The following is an 18,914-nucleotide window of genomic DNA, read 5'->3' on the forward strand; positions in this document are numbered from 1 at the left end:
TATACTTATTAACCCCTAATCTGCCCCCCCTACACTGCCGCCACCTACATTATACTTATTAACCCCTAATCTGCCGCCCCGCCACCACCTACATTATACTTATTAACCCCTAATCTGCCCCCCCTACACCGCCACCACCTACATTATACTTATTAACCCCTAATCTGCCACACCTACACCGCCGCCACTATATTAAATTTATTAACCCCTAAACTTAAGTCTAACCCTAACACCCCCTAACTTAAATATAATTTAAATAAATCTAAATAAATATTCCTATCATTAAATAAATTATTCCTATTTAAAACTAAATACTTACCTATAAAATAAACCCTAAGCTAGCTACACTATAACTAATAGTTACATTGTAGCTATCTTAGGCTTTATTTTTATTTTACAGGCAAGTTTGCATGTTTAACTAGCTACAATAGTTATTAAATAGTTATTAACTATTTAATAACTTTCTAGTTAAAATAAATACAAATATACCTGTAAAATAAAACCTAACCTAAGTTACACTTACACCTAACACTACACTATAATTAGATAAATTCCCTAAACTAAATACAATTAAATAAAATTATCTAAAGTACAAAAAAAACAAACACTAAATTACAGAAAATAATAAACAAATTACAAGATTTTTAAACTAATTACACCTAATCTAATCCCACTAACAAAATAACCCCCCCCCCCCCCCAAATAAAAAAGCCCTACCCTACACTAAATTACAAATAGCCCTTAAAAGGGCCTTTTGCGGGGCATTGCCCCAAAGTAATCGGATCTTTTACCTGTAAAATTTTTTTACAAATTCCCCCCTCCAACATTTTAATTTAAAACCCACTACACACACAACCAACCCTACTCTAAAACCCACCCAAACCCCCTTTAAAAAAACCTAACACTAACCCCTTGAAGATCACCTTACCGTGAGAAGTCTTCACCCAACCAGTCCTCAACGAATCCAGCAGAAGTGGTCCTCCAGATGGGCACAAGTGGTCCTCCAGACGGGCAGACATTCATCCAGACGGCATCTTCTATCTTCATCCATCCTGCGCGGAGCGGGTCCATCTTCAAGACATCCGACGCGGAGCATCCTCTTCTGACGACGTCTTCTTGTTGAATGAAGGTACCTTTAAGTGACGTCATCCAAGATGGTGTCCCTTCAATTCCGATCAGCCAATCGGAATTAAGGTAGAAAAAAACCCTATTGGCTGATGCAATCAGCCAAGAGGATTTAAGTTCAATCCTATTGGCTGATCCAATCAGCCAATAGGATTGAGCTCGCATTCTAGTATAGTGTGGGTGTTTAGTGACAGGGTACCAATAAAGCTGGGAAAAAGCCGAAGAGCAGCGAGATCGATGACTGTTAGTTAAAAACAGTCCGCTGCTCATCGCCCCGTACTTGTGCGCGGCTTTTTGACAGCTTTTTTTTATAACTTTGGAGAGCGTATTCAGGTCCGCGGCAGCGATGTTAGGCGAGCGTATTGGTGCCGTCGAATGCAAGTAAGTTGACGGCTTGATAAGTAGATGCCAGGGAATCAAGCACTCTTAATACATTTTAATATAGCCAAAAATGTTTTGTAAAAATCCCATTCAGTATAGGATAATTATTACAAAAATGAGAGATATTTTCCAACAGAAAGGAACCATACACCAAAAGCAAATAAATAATTTAAAAACAAAAACATGCAAATAATACATACAAATAAAAAATAATGCACACTTAATAAAATGTGAAAAGTGACATCACTAGGAGATCGTAATTGAAGGGGAAGTAAGGGACCTGCAACACCTGTCCAGAAGGCAGCCCCACCTAAGTTAGAGGGTATATGCTGTCATGGAACGCACTAGGATCAATGCAGTCCCCCACTATCCCTAAAATTAAATAAACGCTCACTTCAATATCAATTGCTCTAAACGGACTGTGAAGCAAAGTAATAGGGTTAATATGGCAACAAGCATCAATATGCACAATAAGTGGCTGTATGTAAAATTTAACCCTGTATACTATATATATACATATACACTGTATATATATATATATATATATATATATATATATATGATTCAGCAACTAATGTGTTAATCATTCTTTAACGAATGCACAAGTTCACTCATGCATAAGAAGCAACATGCAAGTGAAGCAGAGAGCACATAAGCAAGCTAAGGCTTGATAGCAAATGTTCCCAAGAGCTGTAATGCACAAAGTTGTTCCAATGCTTCAAAATATGAAGTGTTTGCACAGCATTAATGATATTCCTTATGACATTTATCAATAGTCCAAGCTGTATAGAGCTTTTCATGACACCTACGTGGATAATGCAAAGCTTCAGGTGTTAGTACAGCAAAAGCAGCATTCATGCATATCAACACTCCAGCATATTTCTTATAAAACCAGTTCAGGTGGAGCTGAAAGTGTACTGGCAATTAGCGGCAGGCAAATAAGGAACCGCAGTTGGACGATAAGTGGCAATTACTTTTGCAATCCTTCCTCAACGAAAGTGCACACAGCGGTATGATATTGAAACGTTCTCATACCTAGGTGCCGTAGGTTACCATTATCGTAGGTCAGCAGGATAATCTGTGAGCAGGATCATCAGAGAACTTAGCAAGCAGAGACAAGTTCTCCAAACTCGTGCACAACGTACGTGACGTCACACGTGATGCAGCCACACATGTTTCATCCCCAATGTCTTTCGGGACTTCCTCAGGGCTAACAAACAGATGGTGGGACGGCTCAATTTATCTCGAGTCAGTTAGCACGCCCCTTAGAATGATGAAATAATTTTTTGCAACAACAATATCCTTACAATAACAACTTAATAATCTAATATTTACAAAGAAACAAAATAGCAGTAATAATGTGCAAATGCTGCTTAGTTTTCTCAGATGGCGCCCACATATATATAAAGAAATCGTGCATGCAAACCTTTAAAGCAACCTACTGAGATTTTTATAACAAAGGAAAGACAAAATCAAATGTATTTTAAACCTTGTGTGTAGGCTTTAAAGGGATATATCAACATTATTTATCTATTCATACTCCCACTAGCAACTCATAAAGCAATAAAAAGGTTAATTCTAAAAATGAAGCAAACTCAATCTTTTCATTTAAACCTCTTGGAGACCATGTATTCAATCTATACAGCCAGGCTGCTTCTTTCTGAAGTAAGGTCATGTCTAAATTTCCTCCATGGTTATGCATTATTCCATTATCGATGCCAATGCATCTTAGGCTAACTGATTCCGGATTATGACATTGCTTAACCCCTTAATGACCACAATGTACCATGTATGTCACTGGTCGTTAAGGTTTTTTTCAGGACATAATAGCACAAGTCTAGCAAGAACACGCTATTAATGCCCTCCCTCCAGCAGGCTTTGTGGAATAGAGCAGTCTCAACGCTGGTGGCAAGACCGCGCTATAAAACAATCAAGTCCCAAAAAAAGGCCAGTGACATACAGGGTACGTCGCTGGTCCTTAAGGGGTTAAAGTGGCAAGCCACACTTGTGTCTCTACCATGCTTTATGTCATCCCTGTGTTCCTGTATTCTATCTTTGAAAAACCTTTTGGTTTTTCCTACATAGAACACAGGGCAAGAACAAAAAAGCAGGTAGACAACTCCGATGGATTTACAGTTAATGAAGTAGTTAATAAAGTATTTTTTTTATCTCCTGTTGAGAAATGATCTGTCTTTACTACATATTTACATTAAACACAATTCCCACAGGGAAAACATCCTTTTGGAAGGGTCTTTTTAGAAAGCCAATCAGAAGGTGAAGCACTCTTAACGAAAACACTACGGACCAATTTGCCTTTCAAATTTGGAGAATGTCGAGCAGTAAGGAGAGGATAATCCCCTACAGTACAAGTTATTTTCTTATCCGCAAGAAGATAATGCCAATTAACAAGGAGAATATTGCGAGTGTGAGTCCAATGGTTATTGTACTGCGTTATAATCCTGACTTTGCTGTCAGTTTCTATATATAGCAGATTCTCACGTGCCAATCCATTTTTTTTTAGAGTACCCACGTCTTAAGAACCTATCAGACATTTCTACTGCTTTTTTATCAAAGCTGTTCCTAGTGGAACAATTCCTTTTCAATCTCAAGAATTGAGCATATGGGATACTTCTTTTTAAAGGGACAGGGTGATTACCTGTTGCCTCCAATAGGCTATTAGTAACAGAAGGTTTTCTATAGTTTTCTGTAGTTAGGATGTTACGAACTCTTAATTTTTACATCAAGAAATTCCAAATCATTAGCATCTACATTTCAGGTTAAGACAATGATATAATCATTATTGTTCAGTACATCTACAAAATTATTCAGGGCTTCGACAGTGTCATTCCATAGGATAAAAATGCCATCCACATATCTTAACCAAGCCCCTAAAGATGTCTGAACAATATGATTCAAGTTGTCAAAAACCTCCAAGAGTTCCCATCTACCCAGATGGACACATGCATAAGTGGGGGCGCAGACCGCCCCATGGCCGTGCCCCTGGTTTGAATCAAATTGGAAGACATTATTTTCCAAAACAATTTGAGCAGATTAATTACAAATTGAGTATGTTTCTCCATGGAAGCAACCATCAGACCAATTACCTCCATACACTGAGCTACTGATGGCTGAACAGTAGACTGAAGAGACGCCAGATGAGAGAATTTTGAACGTTCTGACCTCTGTCAGAAATTTTTTCATTGATAGGGAATCTATTATAATCTCTAAGAAGACCACCCTTGTAGCTGGAACAAGGGATCTCTTTCCCATATTCACTTTGCATCCGTAGGAACGTAGAAAAGACAACACAATCCCTGTATGAGTGTTTGCATGTTGAAAAGATGGCATCTGAACCAATATGTCGTCCAAGTATGGCACCACTGGAATTCCCTGAGACCTGATTACTGCCAAGAGAGCCCCCAGAACCTTCGAAAAAATTCTGGGAGCTGTGGCAAGGCCAAATGGAAGAGCCACAAACAAAGTGCTTGTTTAGAAAAGCGTATCTTAGGAATTTGTGATGATCCATGTGAATGGGAACATGAAGATAGGTGTCCTTCAGGTCTATGGTTGTCATGAACTGACGCTCTTGGATGAAAGGAAGAATGGTCTCCATTTTGAAGGACGGTACTCTGACAAACTTGTTAAGACACTTTAGGTCTAAAATAGGTTGAAAAGTTCCCTCTTTTTTGGGAACCATAAACAGATTTGAATAAAATCCTAGACCCTGTTACTTTACTGGAACAATCACTACCAGAGAGGAAAGATCCTGAATGCAGTTCAAGAATTCCTCTCTTTTTACCTGATCTGCAGATAATCTTGAGAGGTGAAATCTGCACCTGGGAGGAAGGAAACTGAATTCTATATTGTAACCCTGAGAAACTATGCCCAAGGATCTGGGATATCTTGTAACCATGCTTGACAAAACAGGGAAAGTCTGCCCCCCAGTCTGACCGAGGACCGACCCTTCATGCTGACTTAGAGTCAGCTGTGTGTTTCTTAAATTGTTTCCCCTTGTTCCAAGACTGACTGGGTCTCCAAGAAGATGGATTACTCCTGCTTGGAAGCAGAAGACTTTTGACCTTTGAAGTTATGAAATAAACGAAAATTACTTTGACATCCTTAAAGTCTGTTCTTTTTGTCTTGCGGTAAAATAGATCCTTTTCCACCCGAAATATCAGAAATAATTTCTGACAGGCCAGGTCCAAACAAAGTTTTACCCTTGTAAGGAAGCGCCAGAAGATTGTACTTGGACGTAACATCAGCTGACCAAGATTTAAGCCACAAAGCCCTGCGGGCCAAGACAGAGAATCCAGACATCTTGGCTCCTAATCTAATAACTTGCATATTAGCCTCAGAAATAAAAGAATTGGCTATCTTAAGAGCCTTAATCCTATCTTGGATTTCCTCCAACATAGTCTCTTATAAAATAGATTCAGACAAGGCATTACACCAATGCAAACTGCAGGTTGTCATTGAAGACCCTGATGAACATACATCATTTTCCAAAAAAGCCTTCAGCTTCTTGTCCATGGGATCCTTAAAGGTGCAGCTATCCTCTATAGGATCCTAGGATTAGTTATTTTAAGAATCGTCATCTATCAATCAATTAGAAAATAGGGCGGGCGGGAGAGCTGCACTTGTCAGATCGCAAAAAAAAATGTGAATATACATAAATATAAAACATTTTATGAATTAAAACCTGGCTCATTTTTAAAACTCTATGCAATGCCGTGGGGCAGTAGTTGTAAGTTTACATTCAATTTAAGTATATAAAAAAAAACATTAATAGGTCAAACCCCAAAGTTTAAAAAGGTGTTTCTAGCAGAATGTCTAGTACTACAAGTAAACATCAAACTAGTGTTATTGATCCCTTTAATCACTTCACAACCAGGATTTTCAGAGAAGAATTTGCCCAAAATAACAGAGAATATTTTGCATTTTTGCTATAACTCCATTTAAATAGAAATAGAGCCTTGTTTTTTTAATTTATTTATTTACCTGTCAAAACTATATATATTTTTTAAGTAGACAAACCAAGGTATTGATCTAGGCCCATTTTTGTATATTTCATGCCACCATTTCACCGACAAATGCGATCATATAAAAACAATTGTTAACTTTTTCACAAACTGAGTTTCTCAATTAACTAATTGCAGACCACCTAATCGATAAGATTCGTTGGCAATTATTTTTATGATCAATCTTACCGATTAGTGGTTGCAGCCCTAATTATTTACATACCACTTGTGCAATCATGGAACAAATTATTGTAAAAGCTTCTCTGGGATCTCCTTTGTTCAAAATAGCAGACATATTTGGTTTTGCCATTGCTTTTTGGTAATTAGAATGCTGCTAATGCAGCTACGCACCACATTTCTATTATTCCTGGCAATGAATGGGTTAATAAGGTATCTTGTAAGGTTTATTTTAGCTTTAGTGTAGAGATTACCCTCCCACTTGACACTTCCAATCCCATGATTCCTACCTGATCCCTCCCAAACAGCTCTTTTCCCTCCCTCACTCCCCACTGGTCACCACCATCTAAGTACTGGCAGGCAGTTTGCCAATATGAAGATTTAAGGCAATTTTTTTTATTTCAGAATTTTTTAAATATTTTCTACAGTGTAGGATCGATCCCCACATATCCTCCAACCTCCATGATCTCTCCCAAACAGTTCTCTAACCCTCCCCCCTCTAACTAGTGTCAGCCATCATAGGTACTGGCAGCTGTCTGTCAGTACCTATAAAACACTTTTTTTAAATAATTCTTTCATTTTCTATTTTCTGTAGTGTAGTGGTGCCCCAACCTCCAGCGATCGTAAGTTAAGGACCTCCCACCCAACCTTTTTCTGTAGTGTAGCTCCCCATCCCTCCCTCTCCCTTTATTTTTTGTTTGCAGTGTAGGGCCATACCACTCCCTACCCTTCACTGCTGGACTCCCCAGTGGCCTCCCGGATTCCCTTCCACAACTGCAGCCTGCACCAGCAGGTGATTGTTACAGATGGTGACACACATAGTATCACCGTCTGTAACGATCTGGCATTTGCCTTTATATGGAACTAGAGCACTGATCGTGAAGACAGATGCCATGAGCTCAGGAACTCCAGCTCTCAGCTGTAACTTAACAGCCGAGACTGCTGGAGCTTCCTGCAGCTCCAACTTATTTATAGGTTGTATGGTACGATAAACGAAGTGCCACACAATGTATATATACATTACAATGGCTTAAGGGGTTAAAGAATAAATATTAATCAATGCTTGTCTCCATTTCTACAACTAAAATAGTAAACATCTGTACTTTAATTGTAGTATAACAAAATTCATCATTCAAGAAATTTAAAAGTGGAAACAACTTTATATTAGATTTAAAAAAAAAAAAAGTTTCTTATTAGGAACTAGATATAGGGGGCATGCAAAATAAATAAATTATAATTTCATTTCCTTCGATACAGGGAGAGTCCGGGACAGAACCTGGCCACTAGGAGGAGGCAAAGACACCCCAGCCAAAGGCTTAAATACCTCCCTCACCTCCCTCAGTTATTCTGCCGAGGGATCAAGGAACAGTAGGAGAAATATCAGGGTGAAAATGGTGCCAGAAGAAAGCAATTTAAATTTAGGGCCACCTTGCGGAGAGCACGGGCAGGAGCTGTGGAATCTACCTGTATCGAAGGAAAGGAAATTATCTGGTAAGTTATAATTTGTATTTTCCTTCTAAATACAGGGAGAGTCCACAGCTGCATTCATTACTTTTGGGAAAACAATACCCAAGCTATAGAGGACACTGAATGCTAACGGGGGGGGGGGGGGGGGGGGTAACAATAAGGCGGCCCAATCTGAGGGCACCACAGCCTGAAAAAAAATCCCATCTCCCAAAAACAAGCAAAAGACCCAAAAAAGTTAGCAGGACAAAGTAACTGCCCAACAATTAGGACCGTAAGAGCTCACGTCAGGGATCACACAAAATTACTGGTCCCAAAAAGAGCACACAAATCTCTGAGGAGACGAGAGTCCCTCTGACTATGAGGTCTGGCGAAGAAACACTCCTCCACGACCCTGACAAGGAGGACAACTAAGACTCCCAACACCGTACACTTCCGTAGGAAGAACCCAGGAACAAAAGAACATGTTAAAGAGGTCTGAAAGAAAGCAGAACCTGAAGAAAAAGTCTCCTTAAAAAGAAGACCCAGAAGGCGGATTACCCGACTGCAAGAGATACTAGGACCTGGAGAGATATTCCAGAAACGTAACAGTTCAATGAATAGACAATTCAAGGACCATCTGCTGCATCAATACAAAGAAAACGATGCAATCCTAGACAAGAAGTCTAATGTCCTAAAGGACAAAATTTAAACGCAACTATGAATATGTGTATGCAAAATAAAAAACACAAATAAAACAGCGCTATAAAATCATATATACAAAATATTTATTTCTAAATTAAAATGACTAATAACCAGTGAAAGAGTCTATAAAAGACACAAGGAATATGCATATATCTGTCAGTCAGTGAGATCAAACAAAATTACATAACAAACATAATTAAAGCCCCCACTGTTCAATAATCCCCCTCCAGAGATATTAACCCTTGATTCCATAAAGATAAAGGAGTCCCACTAAGACCCTGTCTTCTAACATTACAAGCATGTAAAAATTTAAACGATCTTACCGGAATCAATACCGTGGAACAGCAACACAGTCCTTCAAGATTGACAAATTGTACCAGCGCCTCTGACATGGATTTAAGTGCAGAAAAGAAGGCAGTGAAACTTGTCAACGCTGATTGCTTATGGAGCTGTTAATATGTGTCGGGATGGTTTCACAGAAAGACTCTCCCTGCATCTCCGGACTCTAACTTTCATCAATGCTCTCACTGAGAGGCTGACAAGACTACTTCAAACTCCAATCCCATCTCGAAGAGTACTACCCTCCATAAGGATCTACTCTGAAATTTTCCGACACTTCTCTGCCAACCTCCTGTGACGAAAGGCAAAGAATGAATGGGGGATGCGGGAGGTGGGGGAGGTATTTACGCCTTTGGCTGGGGTGTCTTTGCCTCCTCCTGGTGGCCATGTTCTGTATTCCCAAAAGTAATGAATGCAGCTGTGGACGCTCCCTATATTTAGAAGGAAAAATGCTAACTTCCCAAGAAATTAACTTGAGTCTTTTAAATGATTCACAAAGGCAGCATTAATTCTTCAAAAACTACAAAACGCAAACCACATGGTCACATGGATAGACGGACAGATGGATGGATAGTCGGAAGGTTTTTTTGTTTCAATGGTAACTTCAAAATGTGTGTCTTGCTCATCATAAGATTGCTAGGTAATATATACAGTTATTAATTATATATTTAGTTAAAAAAAAAATTCACATTAAGGGCTAGATTACCAGTAGATCCCTATTTATCGCTCTTGCACTAATTCCGCTAGAAGTAAGCTTTTTGTGCGCATTACAAGTTGAAAGGACTTGAACATAGCGATGCATACATATATATGTCTAAATATGTATGTGTGTGTATATATATATATATATATATATATATATATATATATTTATATACACATACATATATATATATATATATATATGTGCATGTATAAATATGTATTTATATATGTATTTACAGACATATACACATATAAACACAAATTATTAATATTATTATTCTTTATTTATAAAGCGCCAACAGATTCTGCAGCGCTGACCATGGGTACAAGGATAAAAGTACAATGGAGAAACAATACAATAAAAGACAACATTTCACAGACAAATACAGGGGGGAATTGAGGGTCCTATTCCCGTGGGACTTACAATCTAGATATTTTTTTTAAAATAATAGTTTCATTTTTTATTTCCTGTAGTGTAGTGGTGCCCCCACCTCCATATGTAGATATATATATATATATATATATATATATATATATATGTGTGTGTGTGTGTGTGTGTGTGTGTGTGCAAAATAAAAAACACAAAGAAAACAGCGCTAAAAATTATATATACAAAATATTTATTTCCAAATTAAAATGACTAATAACCAGTGAAAGAGTCTATAAAAGACACAAGGAATATACATATATCTGTCAGTCAGTGAGATCAAACAATGTGGGGCTTATCACTTGACACACTATATTATTATTGCAGGATCTCTTGTTCAAGCGAAATTTTAACAATTCACAAATTTTTCAAAAATCTCAAGGTACCGATACAAGCAACGAGGTGTATAAAAAAATATGTTGATACAATAGGTCAAATGCAGGACACATTAAATGCTGGCGATTATATATATATATATATATATATATATATATATATATATATATATATATAAAAAGAGCTAGGGAAACACACTAATTACTGACAGTAAGAGTAATGTGCATATAGATACAGGAATTGAAAAATACAAAATGCTAGCAGCGTATCAAATAGTAAGCATTAAGACAGTGCTAAAAGAAGAATGCACTAGTTACTAGCAGCATTAGTTATATATATATATATATATACATACTGATGCAGAAAGTAAAACATATGAATTGCTAACAATGTATCTGATAAAAAACGGCAAAAAAAAAACCAGATATAGGATACTAAAAAATGCCCACCTGATGAAGGGCCGTGTCCCTGAAACACGTTGTAGAACTGTGGTCTGGCCAGGCAAGTGTTGCTATTCACAGCTTTTTAGCTTTTTTTCATCATTTTTTATAGTATCATATATCTGGGATTTTTTATTTTATTATTTATTTTGCTATTTTTTTTTATCAGATACGTTATAATAGATTCCAGTTTGTAAGGTTTTTATTCCTGATAAAACTGCTCAGCTGAGAAACGCTATACATGTTTTTATTGCCTGTTAGCTTTTAATTATGTTTTAATAAACACTTGTTATTCTACATTCTACCAAGAGCCCCTGTTTGTTACCAAGGTGAAGAGAACTGAATGTTCCCGTGATTGCGATTCAGTGAGCTGAGCCACTAAGAGTGCCCAGTCTGCACCATCCAGCACACTGGAGAGGTTTTATTGCACTGTCCATATAGAGGTGATCTATGCCCAGTGGCACATTCTTCAATTTGTGTGTTTAATATTGGATTTAGAAGCAATGTGCTATATTTACCAAGAAGATAAAATCTGGAAAACAGTGAAAAATGTAGTAAACTCTACGAAATTTTTACAGTGTGTATAAGGGACTAAAACAGCATTGCAACCACTTGCAAATGGATGATTAACCCCTCAGGCCCAAAAACGAATTAGAAAAACATTAAACCTGTTAACAAACAGTCAAACACACTGCCACAGCTCTGCTGTGGCTCCTACCTGCTCTTAAATACGATTTTTGCAGGAATAAAACCCTCTATAGAGGTCCTATAAGCCAGAGGACTTCTTCAGGGAAGCTGGATGTCTTAGACTGAAAACGAAAATAGGCCTCTCCCACCATGCACTCAAAGTCAGAGGGACTTAACCCCTTAACGACCAACGACGTATGGGGTACGTCCTGCAAAAAAATGCAGTTAATGACCAAGGACGTACCCCGTACGTCGTTGGTCTTTGAAAGCAGTGGAAGCGATCCTGATCACTTCCAACTGCTTTCATGTTATAGCAGTGATGCCTCGATATTGAGGCATCCTGCTATAACATTTTTTAGCCCACCGATGAAGAGAGAGCCACCCTGTGGCCCTCTCTGCATCGGCCATCAATGGCCATGTTCGTTGGTGGGTGGGAGCTTACCCAGGGAGGCGGGTGGACAGCCATCGGTGGGGAAGGGTGCGAGATCGAGTGCGCGCGCGTGCGCGGGTGCGCGCGCGTGCACGTGAGTGGGTGCGCGCGCGTGCAAGGGGGGGGGGTGTGCGCGCGGGCGGGTGGGAACCCTACACTATGGAACAAATGTTAAGTGTTACACGGTGGGAGAGAGGGTGGGAACATTAGAAAATAACTTGTAATTTAACGATCTGGGAGGGTGGGAGGTTGGGGGTTGAGGGGGGGCAGCTACACTACAGAAAATATAATTTTTAAAATAATAAAATATAATAAAAAACACATTTGATTTCAAACTGGGTACTGGCAGACAGCTGCCAGTACCCAATATGGCGCATAATAAGGCAGAGAGGGGGGTTAGAGAGCTGTTTGGGGGGGGGGTCAGGGAGGTTGGGGGCTAAGGGGGGATCCTACAGAGCAGAATTATCATTTTTTTTTTTTTTTAATCCAAAAAAAACTCTTATTTTAGTACTGGCAGACTTACTGCCAGTACTTAAGATGGCGGGGACAATTGTGGGGTGGGGGAGGGAAGAGAGCTGTTTGGGAGGGATCAGGGGGTGTGATGTGTCATGTGGGAGGTTGATACCTACACTAAAGCTAAAATTAACCCTGCAAGCTCCCTACAAGCTCCCTAATTAACCCCTTCAATGCTGGGCATTATACACGTGTGGTGCGCAAGGGCATTTAGCTGCCTTCTAATTACCAAAAAGCAAAGCCAAAGCCATATATGTCTGCTATTTCTGAACAAAGGGGATCCCAGAGAAGCTTTTACAACCATTTACGCCATAATTGCACAAGCTGTTTGTAAATAATTTCAGTGAGAAACCTAAAATTGTGAAAAATTTAACGCTTTATTTTTATTTGTTAGCATTTGGCGGTGAAATGGTGGCATGAAATATACCAAAATGGGCCTAGATCAATACTTTGGGTTGTCTACTACATTATACTAAAGCTAAAATTAACCCTAAAAGCTCCCTACAAGCTTCCTAACTAACCCCTTCAATGCTGGGCATAATACATGTGTGGTGCGCAGTGGCATTTTGCGGCTTTCTAAATACCAAAAAGCAATGCCAAAGCCATATATGTCTGGAATTTCTGAACAAAGGGGATCCCAGAGAAGCATTTACAACCATTTGTGCCATAATTGCACAAGTTGTTTGTAAATAATTTCAGTGAGAAACCTAAAGTTTGTGAAACAATTTGTGAAAAAGTGAACAATTTTTTTTATTTGATCGCATTTGGTAGTGAAATGGTGGCATGAAATATACCAAAATTGGCCTAGATCAATACTTTGGGATGTCTTCTAAAAAAAAATATATGCATGTCAAGGGATATTCAGGGATTCCTGAAAGATATCAGTGTCCCAATGTAACTAGCGCTAATTTTGAAAAAAAGTGGTTTGGAAATAGCAAAGTGCTACTTGTATTTATGGCCCTATAACTTGCAAAAAAAGCAAAGCACATGTAAACATTGGGTATTTCTAAACTCAGGACAAAATTTAGAAACTATTTAGCATGGGTGTTTTTTGGTGGTTGTAGATGTGTAACAGATTTTGGGGGTCAAAGTTAGAAAAAGTGTGTTTTTTTCCATTTTTTCCTCATATTTTATAATTTTTTTTATAGTAAATTATAAGATATGATGAAAATAATGGTATCTTTAGAAAGTCCATTTAGTGGCGAGAAAAACGGTATATAATATGTGTGGGTACAGTAAATGAGTAAGAGGAAAATTACAGCTAAACACAAACACTGCAGAAATGTAAAAATAGCCTTGGTCCCAAACGGACAGAAAATGGAAAAGTGCTGTGGTCATTAAGGGGTTAAAAAAGTACTCCTAGGAGTAATCTAACAAGCCATGTGGAAACTAGGCCCCAAATAAAGATTTATCACCCTCAGAGAAAAAACGTTTTTATTTATAAATCATGCAAACGTTTTTACACTAAGTAATATAGGTATTAACATGAATATTATCCCTTTTTGCAAGCATGATCCCAGTTGTTGTTAAATCACTGTATCAGGCTTACCTTAAATATACCAGGCACTGTAAGCATTTTCTAGACCTTATCATCTCTCTAGAAAAAAATATACTGAACATACCTCAAAGCAGGCAATCTGCAGACCCAACTGAAGTTTTCTTTCCATACTCTTCAGTTATGTGTGAGAACAGCAATGGACCTTAGTAACAAACCGCTAAGATCATCAAACCTCCAGGCAGAAGTCTTCTTCCAATTTCTGCCTGAGAGTAAAAACAGTACAACGCTGGTACCGTTTAAAAATAACAAACTTTTGATTGAAGGTAAAAACTACACTAAGTCACCACATCTCTCTTGATACTTCCTTTCTTGTCGAGAGCTGCAAGAGAATGACTGGGGGTGGCAGTTAGGGGAGGAGCTATATAGACAGCTCTGCTATGGGTGTCCTCTTGCAGCTTCCTGTTGGGAAGGAGAATATCCCACAAGTAATGGATGAACCCGTGGACTGGATACACCTTTACAAGAGAAAGAAATAACTTTCCCTAGCTTGTAGTAAGGTATAAAATTACTGTAGCTGGAATACCTAGTTGGTGTAAGCATGATCACTCTGCAACCTGACTGCTAACATTAGTGGATTAGAATGGGGTACTAGGCCTGGTAGAGACCCCCTGGGAATATTGGCCCTATTAGTTTAATAGATAGCAATGCCTCCATGGCAGGACTGCAATAAAAGCTACTTACTCTGCACAATTAATGAGGTATTAGAGTGGAGGAAAAAACACATTAGTCTGAAGTCACAACATCCGTAAAAAGGTATCTATATCTACAGAAGAGATATTCCTTATATCATCTTTATCATTTGTACAAGAGAATGGCTGTATCAATCATACTATTATACTCAAAATGGGTAGAAAAAATACTGATAAAAGCAGTAAGAGGAGGTGCTTTATACGAGATGAGAACTCCTTACAAACATATCTGCAAAGTCTACCTAACTGCTACTTCCACAAAATTATGCACAACCAATAAATTCATTATATTGTATCACGAGAACATGAAATAAAAGTGCTCCCAATTCTGTTTAGCATTGATTTCTATTTTATTGAAAAAAGTGCATAATGATACATGGGATATATAAGCCTATAGCAGTCATTTTATATTAGGTTCCTTCAAATAAAATTGGATATGGCTTTATGACGGATATCTATTATATTACATTAATATCAAGTATACCTTATTACTTTCCCAATTTTACTTTTTAAATAAAACATTAATACCACTCTTACCCCGGATAACATAGTTATCTAAAGCATCTTCCATCCTCTTCAAAGCTTCTGTTCGATCGCTGCCATGTGTTACAAGCTGTGAAAGAAATTCCGTTTTAATATAAATATAGTTTAAACACACAGAACTATTTTTTTTCATGATTCAGATAGAGCAAACAAGTTTAGGCAACTTTTCTAATTTACTTCTGTTATCAAATTAGCTTAATTCTCTTTGTATCCTTTGTTGAAGGAGTAGCCATTTACTACTTGGAACTAGCTGTACGAAGTGTAAGCTTCTCCCGAGCCCTTGTGGGGCAGGTTTGAACATGCGGGCCTGCTTCCTGCAATGTAAGAAGCAGTGGTCATTAGACTGCTGCTTCTTATACTCTTTGCCACCTCTGAGGTGGCGAAGAGAAATCAGAGAGAGAGCTTGCACTCAGTGATTGACAGTCCCTTCTCTCGCATGAATAAAGAGGTGTGCATTACACAACCATCGGAGTGTGTAATGATACATACGGGCCAACGAACAAACAGATCCGCTGCCCGTATGTAGTGAATTGGGCGGACAACTTCTCAAGTTGAGAAGCTATCCGTCTGCCTTTTAGTACATGGGGACCATTGGGTGAACCAATGACAAGAAACATATATGTGCAGTCACCAATCAGCATCTAGTTTCCAGTAGTGCATTGCTGTTTCTAAGCATACCAAGATAAAATAAGTAAATTTGAAAGTTGGTTAAAATGACATGTTCTATTTAAATCCTGTAAGTTTCATTTTGACTTTATTGTCCCTTTAAAATCTATTAGCTCCATATAAATGAACATTAACATATTATTTTAATGCATAGACTTTCATAGACCCTAAGAAAAGTAGTTATTTTATTTGTGAATTTATCTGTTACTACTATTGTTTTCCTCCTAGAGCAAATGTATACATAATTAAAAATAGATTTGATACTTGTGTACATACATGAATAAGAGAGGGTGTTAACGGATTCCTATGGTTGAAGGGTTCCTTAGGTGCTAGTGGGGATTGTTAGGTCTACTAGTATCTGGTGAAAGTGGTAGATGCTATGGGGGCCTTGCACTAGGAAGAAAGATTAAAGTGACAGTCTAGCCAAAAATTTTATTGTTTAAAAAGATAGATAATACCTTTATTACCCATTCCACAGTTTTGCATAACCAATACTATAATAATATACGTTTTACCTCCCTCTGTGATTATCCTGTATCTCTGTAAATGTGAAAAACCCTTTAGGCGCCTATCAAAAGATGGCAGAGGGGAAATAAAATGGTGTTTTAAGAATATAAAATAACTGGTGTTTAAACCAATGTGGGGTACGGGACAAAATCTCAATGTCTATGATAGTGATGCCAATGTTGACAATATTTTAATATGTAGACAAATTAAAAATACAATATACCATAAAAACAGGAAAACATAGAGATAAAATACAAAATAAAACTATAGAATATATATATATATGTATATATATATCCCTATATATCATGGATCCATGATAAACAACAACTGTTTATAAATACATATAAATTAAGCGAGGAAATTAAAAACAATAAATCTTGCAAAGATATTGAAAACAATGATTCTTGCAATGATATAAAAAACAGTAAATCTTGCAAAGATTTAAAACAGTAAATCTATTTTACATTAGTATCGCACTGTGCATGGGATGTGAAACAAATAAAATTGATGAGGATGGCAAAGAAGTCCTTGTGGCTTCTATCAATCCTGTGGAGTATTTATTGTAAAGTGCTTGTATCCTATGTGTAAATGTCACCAAGTGATAGTGTCCGAATCCTACGTGTGGAGAATAAATAAAGTCCAAATTAAATCCTGTGTTGATCAAAAGTACAAAAAATAAAAAATAAATTGGTTGGAAAAATATTACAATTCAAAAATACGATGTCTCGCAGTGAAAAAGTTCAGTGATATTCCAAAAAACAAAAAATAAAAAGTGAGTGGTACAAAAAAGTGTAAAGACAAATTATGCTGTGAAAAAGTATGAAATCCAAACAGCGCTGTGAAAAAATGTGACTGAGTGACAGCAAATTAGTGCTGGCAAGGAAGAGTCCTAAAATCCTCAAATAGTGAACTTCCTAAAAGACGAATATCAACCTAAAAGGAAGACAGAAAACAACATAGTGCAATAACGTTTTAAGCATTAAAGGAATATGGAAATAGGCTTACCAATCGGTCAACGCGTTTCGGCCCCTGAGCAGGCCTTTATCAAGACTGATTGTAAGGTGGATATGGTAGCCTTTTAAAGCCCCTGGACCGGAAGTGTTACTTTATTTCGTTTCCGGTTTTTCGTTATTTGGGGCAACATTGTGTATGTTAAAATTGTATAAATTAAGATATCATTTGGTGTTAATTCTGCTCTCAGTTATTGTGCAGATTGATTTGATAATTAATACATATTAGCCTAATATATGTCGGACTTCAAGCCCGAAAATAGTTATTGTTTACCCCCATGTTTTGTGACGTCACTTCCGGTATTTTTTACGGAACATCAATCGTTCCCGTTTGCTATTTCGTCTTAATTGTTGAAAATAAATACTATCCAATGTTTGATTTGGATTTGTATTGTACCTATATATTCTTTAGGCTTGCAACTAATTTGCCTAAAAGACCGCACTAGTTCGAGTCCGATATTACTGGAATCTCATTGGTCGTGACGTCATAGTGGGCGTTCGATAGTCATTTGTTGTAAATATAGACTGGCATCACAGCGGTGATCGCTGAAATACAAAATTCCAGAAATGTCGGACTCGTATGAGTGCGGTCTTTAAAGCAAATAACTGAGAGCAGAATTAACACCAAATGATATCTTAATTTATACAATTTTAACATACACAATGTTGCCCCAAATAACGAAAAACCGGAAACGAAATAAAGTAACACTTCCGGTCCAGGGGCTTTAAAAGGCTACCATATCCACCTTACAATCAGTCTTGATAAAGGCCTGCTCCAGGGCCGAAACGCGTTGACCGATTGGTAAGCCTATTTCCATATTCCTTTAATGCTTAAAACGTTATTGCACTATGTTGTTTTCTGTCTTCCTTTTAGGTTGATATTCGTCTTTTAGGAAGTTCACTATTTGAGGATTTTAGGACTCTTCCTTGCCAGCACTAATTTGCTGTCACTCAGTCACATTTTTTCACAGCGCTGTTTGGATTTCATACTTTTTCACAGCATAATTTGTCTTTACACTTTTTTGTACCACTCACTTTTTATTTTTTGTTTTTTGGAATATCACTGAACTTTTTCACTGCGAGACATCGTATTTTTGAATTGTAATATTTTTCCAACCAATTTATTTTTTATTTTTTGTACTTTTGATCAACACAGGATTTAATTTGGACTTTATTTATTCTCCACACGTAGGATTCGGACACTATCACTTG

General features: G+C 37.6%; 1 protein-coding gene across 1 annotated transcript in view; it reads right to left on the reverse strand.

The window, feature by feature from the left end:
• The window catches only part of PCCA (propionyl-CoA carboxylase subunit alpha), an 863,696-nt gene that overhangs the window by 535,977 nt on the left and 308,805 nt on the right, over positions 1–18,914 (reverse strand). Inside the window, exon 10 of the mRNA XM_053707812.1 lies at positions 15,511–15,586. Within this exon, the coding sequence (XP_053563787.1) occupies positions 15,511–15,586 (76 nt within the window). The remainder of the gene's footprint in view (positions 1–15,510; positions 15,587–18,914) is intronic.

The sequence above is a fragment of the Bombina bombina genome, chromosome 3, assembly GCF_027579735.1.
Source record: "Bombina bombina isolate aBomBom1 chromosome 3, aBomBom1.pri, whole genome shotgun sequence".
NCBI classification, from domain to species: Eukaryota; Metazoa; Chordata; class Amphibia; order Anura; family Bombinatoridae; genus Bombina; species Bombina bombina.